At 56.6% G+C, this 12,092-nt stretch overlaps 2 protein-coding genes across 4 annotated transcripts; both read right to left on the bottom strand.

The window, feature by feature from the left end:
• Positions 1 to 265: 265 nt before the first annotated feature.
• Positions 266 to 6,781, bottom strand: S100A16 (S100 calcium binding protein A16). Of its 3 annotated transcripts, none has more exons than XM_043877365.1 (3): positions 6,608 to 6,781; positions 1,296 to 1,473; positions 266 to 1,011 (listed from the first exon to the last, which is right to left on the bottom strand). In XM_043877365.1, exons 2-3 carry the CDS (start codon positions 1,446 to 1,448, stop codon positions 853 to 855), a joined length of 312 nt encoding a protein of 103 aa, XP_043733300.1. In that variant the 5' UTR covers positions 1,449 to 1,473; positions 6,608 to 6,781; the 3' UTR covers positions 266 to 852. The 3 variants fall into 3 exon arrangements, with proteins under 3 accessions (XP_043733300.1, XP_043733302.1, XP_043733301.1); XM_043877367.1 differs by lacking the exon at positions 6,608 to 6,781 and adding an exon at positions 6,380 to 6,450; XM_043877366.1 differs by lacking the exon at positions 6,608 to 6,781 and adding an exon at positions 2,211 to 2,360.
• A 1,040-nt stretch (positions 6,782 to 7,821) lies between these two features.
• Positions 7,822 to 10,257, bottom strand: S100A14 (S100 calcium binding protein A14). Its single transcript, XM_043878000.1, has 4 exons — positions 9,870 to 10,257; positions 9,404 to 9,511; positions 8,818 to 8,964; positions 7,822 to 8,595 (listed from the first exon to the last, which is right to left on the bottom strand). Exons 2-4 carry the CDS (start codon positions 9,431 to 9,433, stop codon positions 8,458 to 8,460), a joined length of 315 nt encoding a protein of 104 aa, XP_043733935.1. The 5' UTR covers positions 9,434 to 9,511; positions 9,870 to 10,257; the 3' UTR covers positions 7,822 to 8,457.
• Positions 10,258 to 12,092: the final 1,835 nt, after the last annotated feature.

The following is a 12,092-nucleotide window of genomic DNA, read 5'->3' as shown; positions in this document are numbered from 1 at the left end:
AATTGCAGTGAGGACTAAATGGGATGCACTGTGTGCCCAGAAGTTGAATGTGAGTTGAGTTCCAGCTGTGAGGGCCCAGAGGTATTGACATGTGACCTTGGCCCTTCTTGGAGGAGGGAAGAAGTTGCTGACCTATTGCTGACAGCACCTGCAGGATCCCAGAGTCCTTCTTTCTTCCTCTGCCCTTGGGGTTTCTCATGAGATTCCCCCTTGCTGCTCCCTTGCCTTAGGGCCCCATGGCAAAGATCACCAAAACAGAAGGAGGTTCCAAGGAGTAGAAAGGCTTTAATAAACATGACAAAGGGACTGGGTGAGGGGGAGGAAAACTCTAGATCCAGCCTTTTTCCCATTTCAGTGGCTGAAGAGGAGGGAGGGGGCTCGACCCTGTTCCCAGACGCAGAGGCAGCTGGAGGACAATCCCTGGAAGTCTCCTCTACCCAGAAGAGGGGCTGAGGGGAGAGCAAGAGAGAAGTCCTTGCTGGTGCTGCCAGGAACCCAGAGACCTGAAGCAGCAAGCTGACCTCTGAGGTCAGGAGAGGCCCGGAATCAGGCAGGAACATCGGAAGTCAGAAGGGTAGACGGACTGAACAGGTAGGGAAACTCATGGGTCCCCATACAGCATTGTCACAGAGGGGCCCCAGGGTCTGCTGGCTCCAGGGACTGAGACCCACAGAGAGGCACCCCCAGGCTGAGACACTCACAGAGGGGCCCTGACGTTTCCCCTTACCCTGTTCGGCTAAGGTCCGAAGAGGGTCTAGAGGGAGAAGAGAGGACGGGGGCCTGGGTGGGCAGAGGAGCCTAAGGAGGGAGTGTAGGAAGGGCATGGGGGGCAGGGACGGCGGGACGGGCCTTCTAGCTGCTGTTCTGCTGCTCCTGCTGGCGGATAAGGTTGGCGATAGGACTAGTGATGCCGCCTATCAAGGTCCAGTACTCGTCAAAGCTGATGCGTCCGTCGTGGTTGGCATCCAGGTTCTGGATGAGCTTGTCAGCAGCCTTTCGGTTCCCCGTGTCCTGGGGGAGAATCAAGGATCAGCAGTGCTAATGTGGCCGCTCTACAGCAGCCCCAGGAAGGACCCCAGGCCTTTGGAAAATGGGAACGGAGCCCTCACTGGCTCAGGCCTGGGCACGCTAAAGGCAGAGGCCTGGGTGGAGTTGAGACCCTGGTTTGTGGTGGGGGGTAACTCTGAAAGGACCGAGAAAGCAGTGGGGAAGGACACCCAGAGAGGACAGGGCTTTGGGGGCTGATGAGGGGTGGGGGTGAGGAAGGCCAGGCCCTTGGGTGGGGGGAACCTCACCGTCAGCATATGGTTGAGCTCTTTCTGAAGCATCTTCCGGAAGCTGCTCTTGCTGATCTTGTTCTTGACCAGGCTGTGCTTGGAGACGTATTTGTAGAAGTTTTCCACCAGGATGACCACCGCCTTCTCCAGCTCCGTGTATGAGTCTGCCATCTCACTGCCTCACGCCTCACAGGGCCTGGGCGCCAGGATGAGGGGGAGTGAGGACACCTCACAGACCACAGCTCTGCCTAGGTCTCCCAGCCCCTGTCCTCCCGCTGGGCCCACACCCTGAGACCCTGGCCCCCCATGCTGGCCAGCCAGACCCCGGACCTCTGGAGGAGGGAGGAGGCAGAGAAAGGAGAACCCAAGAACCCAGGGTGGACGTGGAGGTGGGCCTGGAATGAGAACTATGTGTCTCCTCTCATCCAGGTGATCTCCGGCTCAACCGCCTCAGCAGGTTTTCCAGGCCCTTCCCCAGCCCCAGGCACTGGGCTTGTCAGAGCCCCAGAGAGAAGAGAGGATCCGTGGGAAGACAGTGAGTGCCAGCGCCCACCCCTCTGCCCTATCCATACCCGGCCTACCCAGGGTCCCTGCCCCGGGAACAAGTACAGGCAGAAATTGGTAGGATAGGCCAAGGGGGCTGGGGAGGGACAGGAGCCATGTCCGCCACTCCCCGGGTGGCCCGAGACCTGGCCCCAGGCAACAAAGCAGGAGGCGTGGACCTAGGATCTCCCTAACCCTTCAGCCAGGCTCCAGGATAGTACGTTCAGGGTCTCAGGCCATGGCTGTCCTTCTCTGGTTAAACAAGGTCCTGATCCACCAGGTCAGGTTTTGTGCAGGCCCCCAGCCACCTCCGGCTAGCCTAACCTCCCTCATACCCACCTCGAAATATACAGCAGGATCCAAGGACGTCCCCCCCCCCCACCCCTTTACCTAAGGAGGAGCCAGGCCTGGTCCTGCCCCAGCTGGAGACAGCTGGAGATGGAGCCTCCGCAGCCAGCCAGAGGCTACACACGTCACCCCCCTCGCCCCAGGACAAAAGGCACTCACATTCCGAGCGGATACAGCCAACAGAATAACAGGATATGAGGGGAGCAGGCGGATCTACTCTGTGAGTCACCGCCCATGCCCAGAGCCCCCCCAAGTGAACCCTGGCAAATGAGCCTTCCCTCCCACCCCCAAGCCCAAGGATGAGTTGCAGCCGCCTTGCCCATTGGTCCGGGCTCTGGAAGGTGGACACCGTTATCGGGGCATCCCATGGTTCGCTTTGGAAGGGAGGTCTGCTTCCCCGGGCCCCACCACAGCTCCTTACCCCTGCCACCTGCTTTCTAATCTCCTCTTGGCCATCCATCCCTCTTCCTGTGCCCTTTATCCTGCCCTCTCCACCTAGCTGAAGCCTGCCCAAACCGCACCTCCTGGGGAAGGTTGCCCTGAACCTTGCCCTCAGTACTCCCCTCCCCTGACTCCCACAGACTCTCAGCCGAAGTTGGCTGGGCCCACAAGCTAGTGCGGCTGCAATCTCTTCTAGGATCTTCTCTCCTCAGACACCAGACATTCCTTGAAGCAAGGATGGTGTTTCTTACATGCAGTCATTGTGTTTCCTGAACCAAACAGTAGGGCACGGAGACTTTGGGACCACTTTTTAAAATTCAAGATATACAACCACCCTGCTTTTAATCTCTGCATCTCCCCTCGCCCACGTGACCTGGTCAATGCCTTGCTCAAGGTAGAGGTTCTATAAATATTCCACCTTCTTCCAGCCCTGACACCAGGTATCCAAGGTCCCTGACCATCCTTCTAAGATGTCTCTCTTCTATGAAACTGCTTCTAAAGGAAGGGTGAGATTCAGAAGGACAAAGCCAGGATGCAGGAAGGAAGGAGAGTTGAGAGGGAGAGGGGTCAGGCTGAGGCAACTCTGACCAGGAATTCCCCCCTTCTCTCCCCTGCCTCATCTACCTGACCATCTGGTCTGTGGCCAGAGGGTGAAAAATGGAACCAGAACTGTAGGAAACCATACTCTTTTTCCAGTGAAAGTGAAAAGTGAAAGTGTTAGTCGTTCAGCTGTATGCAACTCTTTGCGACCCCCTTGGACCATATATAGCCCTCCAGGCTCCTCTGTCCAAGGAATTCTCCAAATAAGAATACTGGAGTGGATTGACATTCCTTTCTCCAGGGGATCTTCCTGACCCAGGTCTCCCACACTGCAGGCAGGTTCTTTTCTATCTGAGCCACCAGGGAAGTCCTCCTTATTTATTGTGTGTAATTGTGTGGTTCAATGTTTACACCTTTGTGAGACTTTCATACAAATGCTCTAACATTCACAAATGAAGACAAAAATGTTTCAGTCCATGAACCGTCTGCCTTCCTGCCCCTGGATGGGAAATGGCCCAGGCCTCTGACCAGTATTCCTGAGGATTCCTGAAGCTGCACTCATGTCAGCAAGAATTTTATCAACTACTTCCAACTAGCCTTGGGAGTGGGGAGAAAGTTCAGAGAACCCCCAGCTTTACCCATCCCAGACCTTGTTCCCCAAGTGAGGAATCCTGTGGGAAATAAGAATAGGAAAGGGAGGGACTCCCCTGGCGGTAGGATGGATGAGAATCCGCCCACCAATGCAGCGACATGGGTCCGATCACTCTTCCAAGAAGATTCCACCTGTAGCAGAACAAGTAAGCTCAGAGAGCACAACTACTGAGCCTGCATGCCCTAGAGCCTGACAGCCGCAACTACGGAAGCTCTCGGGCCTCGAGGCTGAGCTCCATAACAAGAGAAGTCCCCACAATGGGAAACCTGAACAGCGCAACTAGAAAGTAGTTTGCACTCACCCCAACTAGAGAAAGCCCATGCACTTCAACAAAGACCCAGTGCAACCATAAGTAAATAAATAATTTTTTTCAAAAAAAAAGGAGAGCAAAGCGAAAGAAATGGGTTTGGGGCAATGTGCCTCTGTCCCTCCCCGCACTGGTCACCCACTCCCCTCCCACCACCTGCCTTCTTGGAGCCCAGGCCTGCCCTTCCTTTTTACCATGTCTCAGCCTCTTCCTGGCAAGACATAGGTGAGCTCCCAGGAGACATCTCAGCACCTACTGTCAAGGACACAGTCACCCAGAGAGGTGGGCTTCAGATCCCAGGCTTCCCAAAATGCCCTACCCCACCTTTTAGTCAACTGGACAATGCTGGAGTTAAAAAATGCTCTTCTGAAGTTTTTCTGAAGGAAAGATATCAGAGGCTACTGGTCAGGTGTCATCACACCTCCCTCCCCTGGGGGCCAGGAGACAGGCTCCGTCACTACACCCCTGCCAAGGTCACCTGCCCCACCTGCCTACCCAGTCCTCCCACCAACCAGGCCAGAGGGTCCCCAGACGAGGGGCTGGGGGGAAGGGAGGAGGTGCAGGAGATAACTCCTGCACTGACTTTCCTCTAAGCAGATCCTGAGAGTGATGGAGGAGGTGGACAGGACAATACAGCCTTCCAAAAAAGCAGGAATAGAAGGACTCATCCTCCAAAGGACCCTCTCAGCTGGGGCCCCCAACCCGCCGGCAAAGTTCTCATTGTCTTCACCTTGGCTGATTCATCATTGAGCAACCGAGAGGCCCCCACCCCCACCCCGCCCACCTCAGCCCAGCTTGCTGACTTCTCCAGAAGCTCAAATTGCCCTGACACCACCTTCCTGGGTCTCAGTCACTTCAGCCCCACCCTCTCACCCCCAGGCCCTGGGCCCCACCCCTCCAAGGGCCTCTTCTTCACCCCCTCATCTTTTTAACTCCCCAGTCCCCTTCCACATGGAGCCCACGCCCTCTAAAACTCAGCTTTTCTTCCCTACTCCACACATACTTCTGGAGTCTTAAATTGTTCCCAAGTATTGGGATATGTCCCTAGACTCCTATCTCTCCTAGTCATCTCCCTTCTAGAGCCTGGTCCACCCCCAAGCCTAAATTTGGCATTCTCTGCATCCCTTCCATTGACCTCACTCCTGTATCCACCATTCATTTGCTTACTCATTCATTCATTCACTCATTCATTTCTTTCTTAATTCACTCATTTGCCCCAGCTCTCTGCAAAGCACAGGAAGGTACAATCTAACACCAAGCTGGTAATGCTTTATTCTATATGCAAGGCTGTTCCAAACTACTTCTCCAACCTCTACAACTCCACTCTCTGCTCCCCCTCCTCTAGCTCTTTCCCTAGTCCCAGAGGCTAATATCTCAAACAAGTGTCCCTGCCTCACCCCTCCTCACCCTCACAGAACTCACAGCCATCTAATACACAAATATACACAATCATAATAAGCAAGGAATTCTGCCATTTCTGATCCTCTCTGCTTGGGTGACCCATCTACCTTCCGAACGCTTCTGCTTTCAGAGTGTGTAGCTGGAGGAAGAAACCTGTTCATCTGAATTTTTTTTTTCCAGACAAGTAACGCTGGAGGAGTTTGGTGTGGACACACACACACCCTACTGCACTTGGCCTCACCAACACCCAGACGGCGCCTCTCTAGTCGACATGGGGAAAGTGTGAGCCCCACTCCCCAGCACTCCAGGGCTCCATCTCCCAGCATCCCTGCCCTCACCCCCACCCTCTTGGACAGGGCAGGGAGGGGAATGCTCCGTAGGGCAGGTGGCTCCACCGAGCAAAGTGAGTCAAGCCAGAACCTGCCTGGGTCCTGAGGTAGAGGAGAAGCTGCCCAGTTTCCCAGCCCCTCTCCTAGAACTAGGGCTGCAGGGGGCCTCACCCAGGTTTCTCCTAGTCTCACGGCCCCTCCCAAGGAACAGCTCCCAGAGCACGTGGGGCCAGCGTCTGGGACCTGCCGGAGTCAGAGGTAGAGAGAAGCCACCCAGGTGCTGCCTCTCCTCCGCGGGCTGCTCTCAGACCCCCTGGGCCCTTGCTGGCTCCTCCTGGACCTCATCACCTGTCCCAGGACACGGCCCTCAGAGCCCAGAGAGGCCTGTGTCCAGGGTCTGGCTTCTCCCCAGCCCCCGCCAACACACATCTGCCCTGAACTGTGGGGGGAAATCAGAGCAAAGCTCCTCAACACTTTGCCCGGTGGCCCAACCCGGGGAGAGGATCCCAGGCAGCTGCTGGGCTGGGGAAGGGGGTCTCACCACTGCATCCACTCCTTCTGAAGGCCTCTCCAGCCCCCGACCTCACCAGAAACCTTCATTCCCAAACTGGCCTTTGGGGAAAGTTAACAATTAACGAGACCTTCCTGCTCAGTCTCTGCAGGGCCCCCCTCCTCAGGCCCCCTTCGCCGCCCCTTGTCCTGGCCTCCCAAGCCTGCGGGGGCCCCTCCGGCAGCCCCAGACCTCCCAGGACGGGCCTGGGGTGCTCACCTGCCTTCTCGGTCCACTTCCTCTCCTGTGGGGCTCTGGGGCCTGGGCTCTGGCACTGCCAAGCAGCTCCCCGCGCTCAGCCCAGCCAGGACTCCTCCCCGCTGCACTCCCAGATTCTGTCCCACTCCCTCCCGGCCCTGCCCGGCGGAGCTGGCTCGGTGGGGAGGTAGTGACTGAGCTCCCTCTCGACTGGGCCCTGGGGTTGGGCCCTTGTTAAAGGGATACACACCTTTTTTAACACCCTTCCGCCCCCACCCCGGAGGGAGTGGTAGAGGTGGCGCTCCCCCAACCCCACCCTCCTAGTCCCACAGGCTCTGAGCAGAATTTACAACTTTGAGAAAGGAAGGGAAGGACAGTCACCTGCCCTACTCACCTGGGGTCATTGGGAGCCCAGTTTCAGCAGCCCCTAACAGACAGGTTCAGTTAGCATTCCAGGCCAGCCTGGCTGGCCACAGAAACTATGACTGTTTGGGATTTCAAGAGTAATGCCCATTTCTGTCGGCTCCAGTCAGAAGGACCCAGAGTGTGGCTCCTAGTCTTCCCCATTCAGGGCAGGCATCCCTAGGACCTCATGTGCAACAGAGAATTCTGGAAACAACCCCTGCATCCCTTTCTGGGAAATACCATAGGAAGCTGGCCATGGATGTCCCAGAGGCAACAGCTGGCTCCAGAAGGGCCCCATCCCCCATTCCAGAGACTTCAGCTGCCTGGGCTCTCCTCACTCTGCGTCAGCCTCTCTGCTGAGTAGTTACATCACATGTCCGATCCCATTTTACAGATGAGTAAACTGATACTCTGAGATGATGCCCCCAAGTTCCAAAGATAGTAAGTGGCAGAGCTGAGATTAAACCCCAGGTCGGTCAGCCTGTTTCTCAGCCTCACGGTTCCCTTGCTGCTAGTCACGCAGGCTCTAGCACACCTGGGTTCACATCCTTTTCCCCACGTGTGCATACATGCCCCGCTCTCCTGCCAGAGGGCCAGGCCACTGGCAAACTATAGCTTGTCCCTCAGAAAGGACCGGGTCTCCCACCTTTTAGGCCTGGTGCCCTCCTCAACCCAAATCCACGGGAGAGTGTGAGTCCCCCCCAGTCACTTCCGCTGCCGACCACTGCACCTCCACATGTACCACACCACCCAACGACTCTGCCATTCACCCCCACTCCTTCTTACCCATGGACCCTTGGGATGGGAGGTAGACCAATCAAGACAACGTCTTTCATTTTTTTCCATTTTTTTTATTAATCAAATGATACAAAACAACCAGCATCCTGTAAATACCCAAGCACCCAGCTGGTCCTCTCACTCCCAAAAGTCACCCTCCTCAACCTCTCCCCGACCCTGCTCTGTCTTTCTTCCCCTGCCCTAAGCCAGGGAGACAGAGTCCTGAGAGGAGGCTGAGGCAGAACTGGGGACAGGGAGGGACAGCACGGGACAGTTTGGGTTGGGGAAGAGATTAGGAGGGGTAGTTTCATAGAGACCCTTCTTAGTACCAAATGTCCATCCCTATTGCCACCCCCTCCAAATCATTTCCCACAGCTCAGCTCCTCTCTGCCCTTCCCCACTACTAAATGACGTGGCCCTTACACCATCCTCAACCCTCCAGCAGCCTTCCATATATGTCCCAGGCCCCAACGGCTCCCCGAGCCTCCCCCTTGGTGGGGACCCCTGGATCCATAAGCTCCACAGGGATGGGGTACGAAGAGGCCCCAGAAGGGCCATTATGAACCTGAACCCTGCAGAGGTGAGGCAGGAAGGGCTGGGGAATAGTGTGGGGGTGGTGGAGAGAGGTGTTTAAGGTCCCCTTTCCCCAGCATCCCACCCAACCCATCCAGAATTCCAGGGGGAGGTTTTCAGCTCCCCTGGACAGCATTCTCCATCTTCACACTCTTGGCTGCTTCTCCAATCAGCTCCCAGAAGCTCCCGAACTCCAGTTTAGAGTCGTTACAGTTGCCCAAGTTGGCGATTTTCTCTTCCAGCCCACAGTTGCTCTGCAAGGAGGGAAGACACCACAGCTCAGACAGGCAGTACCTTCCAACCTTCCCACCCCACCCTGCCCAGGGGCAGGAAGCAGGACCTGAGCCTGCCTGGCACTGACAGGGGAAGAGCAAGGGGTTGCCAGTGCCAGGGGCCGTGGCAGCGTGGGTGGGGTCTTGGAGCACTTGCTTGGGAAGTCAGGGTAGTGCCCAGGGTGGGGTTCACTCTCTCAGTACCGGCATGAGGTGCGGCAGCTGCTGGGTGACCAGGTCCCGGAGCTCGGAGGGAGTCAGCGTCTCCTTCCCACCCTCCACCGAATACTGGTGGAAATTCTTGATCAGGGTCTCAATGGCCTTTTCCACATCACTGAATTCCTGGGCATCCTGAGGACAAGGGACATCGCCCATGTTAGGGAGGCCTCACCCACCCTATGACAGCCTGCTTCCCCAGGAGCCCGACAGACCCACACAGTAGAAGACAGCTGACAGGCCCATGGGCCCTCGCCCACCCCAAAACCCAGCATCCAGCACCCTTTGCCCCCACAGTCCTCTGCCCTGAGCCACGGGTTGGGCAAGGCTTCCTCCCCGCCTCCCCCCAGCCACCAGGCAGGGCAGGTCCCAGCATGAGGCCCAAGCATCCTCTTCAGGGGGGCCCGTCTTCATCACCCTGTGTGGGCACCAGAGAGGAGCTTCAGACCTCACAGGCAGGGCATGGAGTGCAGAGCAAGGCCAAGGTGAGGGAACAGAAGTCAATGGGGGGACACAGACCCTCAGGGTGAAGGAGAGGAGCGGGAACAGAAAGGTCAGGAATGAATGGGCCCACCTCAGCATTGGCTGACCGACACTGTCCCATGGTGCTCGAAACGTTTGGTCCTGTGGTGAGAGTTTTGTCGTCCTACAGCCGGCCCCAGAGGAGCTGATGGCTCATGATCTGCTCAGAGGGGAGGGGCGGCTGAGCTAAGGGGAGAACTCAGCATTTCTTGCTCAGCTATCCCCTTTGACTACACCCCACATATTCTGTGCCTCACCCAGGGGGTCAGAGCCAACACCCTTCCTGCCCTTCCCTGCCCAGGCTCCAGGAGCTAAGGTCACAGCCCCTAGGCCTACTTAGCCCCCCATCCCTGTTCTGTACATACACACACACACAGACAGACAGACACACACACACACCCCAGCCTCCACGGCCTGGTCCCCCGGACCTTCCCCTGCCAGACTAAGCTAGGACAGGCTAAGCATGCCCTCTGAACCTGGTTCAGTCCATTTGGGTGAAAAGCCCTGGGTCTCCTTACCCGCTGGCAGCTGCTGAGACAGGACTGGAGGAGCCCGCTCACCTGAGCTCAGCTCTTATACCTGGCGGGAGGGAGGGGAGGCAGGGGCTGGGCCTCCTCGAAAAGCCACCCAGCTCTAGCCGCCGCCAGGACGGTGAGCCTGCAGCGGGGGCTCCACCTCCTAGAGCCCCACCTCCATTGGCCACAGTTCCGGGAGCCCGCCCCGTCCTGGCCAAGAAGAGGGAATCGTGGAGAGCTGAGTCTGGGATCCCCCTGGCCCCAGACCAGCAGGCAGAGGCCAGGGAAGAAAGGAGGGGAGAGGCTGCAGAAGGGGAGAGGGAGGACTTGGACACACAGTGGCGTGAAGCCTGGGAGGAGAGGCCTGGAGGAAAAGTAAGACAGAGAAGCAGAGGGGCTCTGAGAGGCTCTGTGTCAACCACCAGGAAAGAAGGAGAAGCAGAGGCCGGTCAGGCCGGGTTTTGTGGCCTAGAGGGAATGAAGGACACGTGGCTTGAAATATGTCCCCAGGGACCTCTCTGTCCTTTAATGTGTCACACACACACACTCCTTTCCCCTCAAGGCCAATTTAGATAGTGACGTTCCAGCCTGCTGAGGTCCCAGACCCCAGCCTTCCCCAGTCCTGAGGGAAGAGACTTGGGTCAGGAGAAAGGAGCCAGAGAAGGGCAGCCTGGCAGAGGGAGCAGACTGAGTGTTGTCCGGGACTTCCTTTCAGTTCCCTGCAGCAGCTAGCGTGCAGGGTATCTGTCAGCTAACAACCTCTCCAAACTGGTTGGGCTAGCTGCTCCTCCCTCCCTCAGAATTCCATATCTTCCCTAACCAGAGACTGCAATGCACCCCCCTTCCCCCAAACACACAATCCAGCACCTACAACGACATCCAGGGAGCCTGGACAGTAGTCTGAGGTGGGGGGACTCACCTCAACCCCAGGGGCCCTCCTCAGCTGATGGGGAGGAAGAAGGGAGAAGGCAGGGGAGTCAGTGTGGTCAGGCGAAGCTCAGAGCCAGAGTCTCTAGGCTCCTTTCCTAAATTCTGAGATCCAGGCATACCTCTCAGTGTCCCGCCCTGGTCTCCTTCCAGGGTTCCTCTGTACTTTTGCCCTCAATTGGGCTTCCCTGGTAGCTCAGCTGGTAAAGAATCTGCCTACAACGCAGGAGACCCTGGTTCAATTCCTGGGTTAGGAAGATCCCCTGAAGAAGGGATAGGCTGCCCACTCCAATGCCCTCGGGCTTCCCCAGTGGCTCAGACAGCAAAGAATCTGACTGCAATGCAGGAGACCTGGGTTCCATCCCTAGGTTGGGAAGATCCCCTGGGGGAAGACATGGCAACCCACTCCAGTATTCTTGTCCAGAGAATCTCATGGACAGAGGAGTCTTGGTGGGCTACAGTCCACGGGATTGCAAAGAGCCGGACATGACTGAGTGACTAAGCACACAGGGGTGTCTGTGTCAAATGACAGGACCCTTCCAGAAGTGTCTTATTCTTTTTTGGCCGCACTCCAAGGTATATGGGACCTTAGTTCCCCAACCAGGTATTGAACCCACATCCCCTGCATTGGAAGGTGAAGTTTTAACCACTGGACCACCAGGGAAGTCCCCAAAGTTGTCTTATTCTGAGAATTCTTCTGAAAGAGTCTCAATCTGGGGACCCCTCTGAGGGTATTTCAGTTGCAGTGTTTCTCCAAGAGTGCCTCAGCCTGAGGTCTTTAATATCTCAGTCTGGGCATCCCTCTTAGGGTATCTGTCTTGGGGGAGCCACTCTGGAATGTCTCCAGTGGACCCTCAGAGTCCCAGCCTGGGGTTCCCTCTGAGGTGTCTCTGTCCAGGGGTACTTACAGGGCATATCTCAATCTAGGACCCTTTTATGATGTGTGATGAGGAGATGGTCTTAAACTAAACGTTCCTCTGGACTCAGCTGCCTCAGATGATAACCTCCTGACAGCAGAGCAGTGCCAGGCCCTGGAAGGCAGCACCTGCCGAGTCGCCCCACCCCTGCGCCCCCTGGTGGCGGACAGTGTAAACCGCATGCCTCTCCAGCCAAGAAGCAGAACAGGGTCCAGTGTTCCCAACACCCCTTCAGAGACGATCCCAGTTCATCACAGAGGCTCTGGAATTTCAACCCAGTTTCATCTATTCTTTTTTTTTTTTAATTTATTTTGCTGCACCGGGTCTCAGTCATGGTACGCGGGATCTTCGATCTTCACTGTGCAGGATCTTTAGTTACAGC

The sequence above is a fragment of the Cervus elaphus genome, chromosome 20, assembly GCF_910594005.1.
Source record: "Cervus elaphus chromosome 20, mCerEla1.1, whole genome shotgun sequence".
In the NCBI taxonomy this organism is placed as follows: Eukaryota; Metazoa; Chordata; class Mammalia; order Artiodactyla; family Cervidae; genus Cervus; species Cervus elaphus.
The sequence above is the reverse complement of the archived record's forward strand: the minus strand, read 5'-3'. Positions and strand labels throughout refer to the sequence as shown.